Source organism: Branchiostoma floridae, chromosome 18 (genome assembly GCF_000003815.2).
Source record: "Branchiostoma floridae strain S238N-H82 chromosome 18, Bfl_VNyyK, whole genome shotgun sequence".
NCBI lineage: Eukaryota > Metazoa > Chordata > Leptocardii > Amphioxiformes > Branchiostomatidae > Branchiostoma > Branchiostoma floridae.
The window spans coordinates 17,957,087-17,965,275 of NC_049996.1; the positions used below are offsets into that span (position 1 = coordinate 17,957,087).

At 42.5% G+C, this 8,189-nt stretch overlaps 2 protein-coding genes across 2 annotated transcripts in view; one reads left to right on the top strand and one right to left on the bottom strand.

The window, feature by feature from the left end:
* The window catches only part of LOC118405555 (dnaJ homolog subfamily B member 11-like), a gene marked incomplete in the record, with an annotated part of 8,960 nt that extends 4,010 nt beyond the window's left edge, over positions 1-4,950 (bottom strand). Inside the window, 3 exon segments of the mRNA XM_035805058.1 lie at positions 2,173-2,270; positions 3,900-4,056; positions 4,775-4,950. Coding sequence (XP_035660951.1) covers positions 2,173-2,270; positions 3,900-4,056; positions 4,775-4,950 — 431 coding nt within the window.
* Positions 4,951-5,600: 650 nt separating this feature from the next.
* LOC118405535 (zinc finger protein Helios-like) overlaps positions 5,601-8,189 on the top strand; it is a 9,026-nt gene continuing 6,437 nt past the window's right edge. Inside the window, exons 1-3 of the mRNA XM_035805038.1 lie at positions 5,601-5,906; positions 7,336-7,742; positions 8,164-8,186. Of these exons, the coding sequence (XP_035660931.1) occupies positions 7,352-7,742; positions 8,164-8,186 (414 nt within the window). The 5' untranslated portion in view covers positions 5,601-5,906; positions 7,336-7,351. The remainder of the gene's footprint in view (positions 5,907-7,335; positions 7,743-8,163; positions 8,187-8,189) is intronic.

The following is an 8,189-nucleotide window of genomic DNA, read 5'->3' on the forward strand; positions in this document are numbered from 1 at the left end:
GGGGTGACGGGGGGGGGGGGGGGTCCGGGGGGAGGGGGGCAGCAGAGGGGAGAATAGGGGTGGGCAGAGAATTAGGAACCAAATATGCACATGTCACTGTAAACCCTGAAGGTGTGGGAGGGCAAACTTGGGGATTTTGTGCAGACTATGTCTGGAACATGTCACATGGAATGTACTAAAGTAGTTTTTTGGGGAGTCATTTTAAGTGCTAGTAGTTTTGATACGACTTTCATGATTTTCTCCTTTAGAAATTTGGGCATTTGCAACAGAAAAGCAGACACACATTTCTTCACATTGGCCCCCTTAACCACTCCCATAAACTTCTCCTTTTCTAAAACTGACATTTAAATGTTTCAAACTGACTTATTTTGAAAGGAAAGGAAACTTCAGTCCACACACCCGTTTGCCCCCTCACCCCACAGGTTGACAATGACACGTGCACATCATAACAAGCAACATGAACACAAACGTGGTTACCTCTACAAAATTTCCCGTGTACAACTCCTCTAAGGTCACTTCTAAGTCCACTAGAACGTCCCCTCCCTTGGGAATATCCTGGTGGTCGTGACCCCGCCGACCTCCACCACCAAAACTGAACCCGAAGTCACCAAAGAAGCTGCAGGGGGTAACAGACGGACGAGCGACAACACAGTCAGCTACGGGAGAGACTCCACATAGAAAAGACTGGAGGGTCCAGGGAGGTAAAGTCAGGTGGTCATGATGAAAGGAACTCTTTATAACGGTCCGGGTTCAGAGCTTTTGGCCCTTTCCCAACCCGACCCAGCCAACTCAGCCCAACACCCTGGTGTACACTGTATCTGTATCTATATAGCCTGTATAACCGCCTTTTGGCATAACACACTCTGCTAGGGTTAGGATGTTGGACCAAGTTGACCTGCACTGGGAGTTGGGCCGAGTTGGTCAAACATCCAACATCCCTCTTCATACTTCTAAAGACTGACTCTTGAAGGCTTCTTCTTGCACATATGTTCTTAAAGTCCTCAGGACTTGCTAATCAGGACTGGGACATATTTTGTATTTTTAACCACAATCGTTTATATCTAATTCTTTTATCAGCACCACAATGTTCTTGTTCTTTTTAGGCAAATAAGAACCACCCAAAAAGTACCTCAAATCTTTGAGTCAAAGACATTTTTGTCTGTATGAAGTTGTGTGCAGAGGGAATTGGTGAAGGCATTAACGTGCAAACCACCTGACTGTACACAGCTGAGAGACAGACAACTGTGTGAATGATGTTAACATGGAATATGATAAACAAAACTCAGGGATTAATATAACTTAGAACAGAAAAGTACACGTATCTTTGTAAGTTGGTATGTAAGACATTTCTGTCAATGTTAATCACATCCATGTGCAACTAAAAGTAAGGCATAAGTATAATGTGAGTTATAATCTTAAACATTGATGATAAATCAAATGATAATAAAAAACTTAAGAACCACATGACACATAGATTGCAAAAATAACAAGCTTGAAGCACAAACAAGCAACAACTACATGTATTATGCAATTGCAATTTATGCCTATACATGAAAAGCCTGATGCATGGGGTAAATATAATTTGTTAAACAAGTCTACACATACATGCATATGCAACATGCAATGTTAATGGATATATCATGGAGGTAACAAGTCTACACATATATGCAACATGCATTTGTTATGGGGGTTAATATGGTGTACAGCATTCTTTGGAGACTTCGGCATTTGTGCTACTTTATTGACAATGAAGTTTATTGAATATCCATGCCCCATTCATGCCCCATATACTTCATTATATAATGATTTATCTTGACAGTTAAAACGGACATCAATAAATTGTGTACAATGTACCTATAAACATGTAAATCCTATCTCGAAAATGTGTTTACAGTAATCTTGTGTTCCTACAAAATGTTAACTACCTGGAAAGGTCTACATTCTCCTGTACACAGCATGGCAGTGAGGTGCAGTCGTTCACATAATTACCTACACATGCCAAATATCATGGAACTTCAGGCTCCAGGAAAAAAATCACTGTACACAGAAATCAGTAGGACAAACCTAAACAAACATGTTACCTTAGTTTTGTTCAGAGGTCACTGATAGTGATACAAATGTATATCTTAACTCAAGGCTTTGTGATAAACTGTACAAGTACAAGTCTCCCACCTGGAGAAGCTCCCAAAGGGGTCGAAGTTGGACCCCTCCTTCAGACCCTCCTCCCCGTGTCTGTCGTACGTCTTCCTTTTGTCTGCATCTGATAATACCTGTGGGGGCATGATGGGATAGCGGTCAGATAGTACCTGTGGGGGCATGATGGGATAGCGGTTAGCAGGTGCATGGGGCATGATGGGATAGCGGTTAGCAGGTGCCATGGCTGAATGTTCTGTATCAGAAGTTAGGTGTGACGGATCGTTCAGTGTAATATGACCAGCTGCTGCCGCGCGGCATGCCAGCGAAGCTGGTGTGTTACGATGAAGGGCGGTTATACCGGCTATATAGATACAGATACATGATCAACAGGCCTGACCACAACAGTACCTTGCCATACATGTACATGTGGGTCTGTCAGGAAATGAAATAAAAAGCCAAAAAGCCACGCTTTTTTATTACAGCCAGTTTGGCAATTTTGACCTTACTTGTTACTATTTATTGCATAACAGTAATTAGTACACACGTGTATGTCTGACCCTTACCTCATCCCTCAATGAAAACCCTACAGGCCAATTTGAATAAACAAAAGTAACAAAAATGTATGTAACATGAAAGCCAGCCTAGGAAAGTGTGTCATGCTGAAATAAACTGTTAAGGCACATAATTAATGACTTAAGTTCACCATATTCAGCAGAGTTGAGATAATGAACAGTAATATTAATTAATTGTTTATTTTCATAGTTTTAATGCACATTTAGTCTTCTTTTTGTGTCTCCAAAAATAAGCTGAAGAATGCTAGCTCTTCTGTCCTACACTGTATGCAATAAATACTCATACATTGGCCAATATTTTCACCCCTAAAAAAACATATTTAGTATATGCCTAAAAATAGTACAACTGTAACCTTACAACTATACTACTCAACAAAACCTACACCATTGAACACCAGGAAAATCCCTTTATCCAATCAGTTATGTAAACTGGTCCCTTTAAATACAGAATCCCGCCGCCACAATCAGGAAGTCAATCCCCCGTGACCTTTCACCCCCAGCAGCTGGCCAATCAGAGACAGCCACACCACACAGCTGCTTTACATGTGAATAAGAACACATGTGGCTGTGTTGGGCCTCTTCCTGATAGCAGTGTACAAATCTGGCGCTGTACAAGCCGTTACAAACATTCGCTACCATTTATTTTGGTCTGATTTCAAGTAAAGACATATTCCCTACCAAGCAAGAGTAATCTTAGCCTTCTTAGAGCTAGAAATTACCACATAGCTATTTAAACAGAGGGCAAACAATATGTCACCACTGTATTTTGCTTTTGCTTTTTCTACTGCTAGTGCTTAGAATCTTATATAGACATAGCAAATAAATTTCTAGACTCTTCCTTAGCCACTATGGCACGTTCAGGATACTTCTAAATACCCATATTTCTACACTCGTGACCTACTTCCCGACAAACCAAGTGGATATTTTGAGGCCGCCGCCATATACACTAGTCAAAAACCACTTGTCTTGCCCCTACCACCTAGCTACTTGGATCCAGCTGTCTACATTCTGAGGCTTGGGTGCCAGTAAAGTATATTTCCGACATCAACTACTGAACCCTTAACTTTAGTTTAAACCTCCGAAATAAAACACTTCTGCTGTTTTTCTCCAAGCCCTGCTTCTGGCGACAGTTTTTAATGGGCTGACGGATAATCTCTGCTGTCCTGCCGACAACTATATTATTTGTCATACCTCGTATGCTGCTCCGATGTCGTGGAATTTCTCGTCGGCCTCCGGGTCGTCGGGGTTCTTGTCTGGGTGGTACTGCATGGCCAGCTTCCTGTAGGCCCGCTTGATCTGGTTGGTGGAGGCGTCTTTGGGCACACCCAGGATTTTATAAAAGTCTCGCCTGACAGAAGCAAGTAAAACATCCCATAAGGACAGTTACTTACAGGAAGTACAATTCAGTATGCTTCAACCAAGGAGCTTTTATCCCTTGCTTCAACTGAGAACGTGTAAAGCTCCATTAAGATTCTGAGACTAGACAAATCTAAGATTCGAACGCCTTTCTTTTTTCAGTTTTCAGATCACTTCACTCAAACTTAAGAGTTTCTGTCTTTGGGGGTGTGTTTTTCCGATGAATTTGTTAGCACCATATTTTGCAGTTACAACCATTTAACACGTTTTCCACTGTTGGGTTTGCAACATGTTTGCGTTACAGATCCTTACATTTACCCCTGGAATAGTGTAGGGCCACGTAGCCGAGATGATTTGCCTGACAGTCACAGTTTTGACGTTTCCGCAACTTGACAACAAAAATCCGATTCGATTTTTAGCACATCAAAAAGTGGGGAGCGCTGAACTACAACCCTAATCCACACCATGCTAGATCGTATGATCATCTGAAGATGGCATAGATGGGAAGGTTTCATAATAATTTGTGAGAAAGTCAGTTTAGCGTCGCGCCCCCCTCCCCAACCGGCGTTTTGAAAACCGAATCTTTCGCCACGCCAAATCATACACGATACAGAAACGCGAATTTCTCCGGATCAGCAACAGCAAACACGACCAACTTCGCCATGGTGTTGAGACATATGTCACCCACAGTCGACACTGTAAAAACTTACCCTGCCAATATCTGCACGGCCGTGAGAAAGACCAGAAGGCAGACCTGTACCCACAGCTGACCGCTCGGGGTCGCCATGTTGGTTCTGTTCCAACCAGGAAGTCGGCGCGAAGCCTCATGGGTAATGGCAGGTGACATATGAGCATTCACGTGTGTGACACCTGTTGCTGTTGTCATACATACTTATAAAACAAACAAACAAAAAAACAAACAAACAAACAAATGAATTAATGAAAAAAACAAGCTCATATCAAACCTTAACGCCGTTATATTGTGTTATGGCATATTGCTGGTTCATATTCATTCAATTAGCCAAGCAAGGAAAATGTTCCAACTTCAGAAATAATTTTATTGTTGGCGGGGTAACGGTAACGTTAACGTTATCCAAAGTCCGATGAGGGGTCCAAACGCCGATAAGGTTTTTAAACCATCACTGCGTACATGTGCATAAACACACATTTCAAAGTTTATTGTGAAAAACTATCTGCATGGTTTATGTGAAACAGAACCAGTAAAATAAATGAAGGACTTAACGTTATGTGATATCAGTCAGAATTAATTCGGGCGATGGTAAAATAAATGAATCACATATTTTGCTAAAAATGGACAGAATCATAAGCTCTTTTGACAGGACGAACACTAGTCTAAATCCACAATTTCTTTTGTGTCGTTTGCGTGGAAAATTAGAGAAACAGAGCTCGCACAGCTGATATTCCGTGGAGTGAGAAACTTATCTCTTTTCTTCTCTTATGCTTATGCTCCAACCATCGTTTATTGAGTAACGTTATTGGAAGTGCGGTGTGGCTGCATTATCCAAATGATTTGTTGTACACTGGAAATCCAAACCAAGGAGTGGGTTCTTGGGTAGAAGACCAAATTGTTTTGACTAAACTGTGACAGAAGTTAAGGCTTCGGAAGATTTTCCGACCTTGTCATGACCTTGCCATCTTCAGAAATCAAACTTGGCGCCCCCTGGGATTCCATGGATTTTCCCATCATTCCCGGATTCCCGTCGTGCCCCGCGCGCCAACATGGCTTCCATGCCAGGAAAAAGTTGCCCTGCCGCTGGAATCTCGTCCTGAAGCGGCGACGTTCCGGCGTGATGCGACCTTTACAGCGCCACAACAACGCAGGTAAAGCCGAACGTCCTTTGTGCACGTAGATCGAGCGCTGTCACGGCTTTTCTAGCGGCTGGGAAGGCCCGGGCGATGTGTCTTCGTACGCTCCTAATTTTTCCAAGATACACTTGTTGCGATATGGCGTTGGACAAGTTGCTAAATATAGAAACGGCGAGTGACAACCGTGACGAACGCGACTGGAGCACGGAAACGGCCCCGTCTGGTCGCCGCTGTGGCAGGAAATGTGATCAGGAAGCGCAGACGAAAGTACTGTGCACTGTTTGTACCTCCACTTTCGATCGGCGGAAAGTTTTGGTTTCAGGAAGTAAAAGGGGGAGGCGGGGTAACGTCACGTAAAGGGGCGGGTCACTGACCGCTTGTGCAAGTTTGCTGTCACGGTGATGTTTGTGTCGGTTATTGGGGTTTTCTAAATGTTAGTGTAACTTTTCCATCTGGTATGCCGGTTTTGAATTGTGTTTATTTTGCTTTTATTTTGTTAGCAACAATCAAAATACATGCAGCGTTATTTTGATATTATATTTTATACTTTATGCCATGCCTATCTGAAACACACTCCAATTTCGTAGGTAGAATTAGAGTTTTTTTTAAATAACATATGTTGGGGGTGTAAATCAAATAATCAAATGTAATCTTGTTGCCTTTGGTTCCTGATACTGTATAGTTGGAAATATTTGCTGGATTTTATGTCATTGTTACAAGAAAATTGAGTGTTTGTAGTGCTTTTAAACAGGTCGAAACAATGGGGTAGGCAGGCAGAATACAGTAGACAATTTTTGTTTCCGAAAACTTCAAACATTAAACATCGTGATAATTTCCCATTTTACGGTAAATGCATGCAGGGCTCGAGGCAACAGCTAGCAACTGATTTTGAGAATTCTGTATGAATACTCCAAAACTGGTATAACGACCCCTTGGGGGTTCACAGGTTACTGTTAGTGGCCACAATGTATGGTTGTATATTGAACTTGTGACTTGTGACGAAGTCTTGGATATCTAATGCCAAATAAAGCTATGTATGTTTGATGTCTCTTAACTTACTTGGTGACAATAAGTGCCATTCTACGATGGAATTTGTTGATTGCTCACCAGTTTCAATGTTATGATGATAGACTGCTGCTGGCTGTCAATCGTAATTAGCCAGTCAACCAATGGGCAAGTTGAAGCAAGTCTGTGAAGTTGATGGCATCTGTACTTGGTTGTTTGGCATTACTATTATTATATGATTTATATGTTTTGGCATTGGATGGGATCTGCCTATTGCCACAATTACTAATGATTAATATACTAGTAGTGAATTAATGGTTATTTTGGATTCTGTTGATTGTTGGAAATGAAAGCTCAGTAAAAGCACATAACTCACGACTTGTATGTCTGCGAGAAAACTTGAAATGTCTGATGAGTGATTTGTTCCCTGATGATCCAGATCAACACCAAAGACAATGACAGACGCGGGGCAGGAAGTCATGCAAGTGCCTTCATCCAGCATCAAGGAGGAGGGGGGGACGACGGCTCTCGGATCAGTCCTGGGCATGATGCTGGGAGACAGGAGAAACATCAAGCAGGAGGGGGGAGCGGCAGCACATGGAACAGCCATGGGAACAGTAGATGGAGAGAGAAGAGCAGAGGAGGAGAGGATGCTGATTGAACAGGAGCAGGCAGAGGGAGGGGGCATGGATCATGGAATGGCAGAGGCTGGGGGGAAGTCAGAGGATGGAACAGCCATGAGCAGTCTGACCAATCATGTTCGAGGAAAGAAGCTGGTTTGTGAAGAGTGTGGATTGGTGTGTGCATCGCCGAATGTGCTGACGGTGCACATGAGGTCTCATACAGGTACGCATGAGGTCTCACACAGGTACGCATGAGGTCTCATACAGGTACGCTTGAGGTCTCATACAGGTATGCATGAGGTCTCACACAGGTACGCTTCACCACAGGCAGTGGCTTAAGAGTACAAAAAGTTGCCACCAGGCCTGCAATTATGGGCTAGTTTCCCTACTGTATAAAATTTCTACAGAGAAGATAGTAGCAACAAATTACCCCACATGACAAATACATGTAGTAGTTGCACAAGCAGCTAGATAAGATTTTGAGAATGGTGCAATGTGTATGTTTGTCAATAAAAGTAATTTGAGATTGTGGTTTTCACATATCTTCAGTAAAACCAGGTGAGTTACACAATGAGGCAGTTCACAAGAAGTACACAATGGAAAGTAACAAACAAACAAACAAATGTTTACCGTTTTCTGTGCAGGGGAGAGGCCGTACAAGTGCAATCTG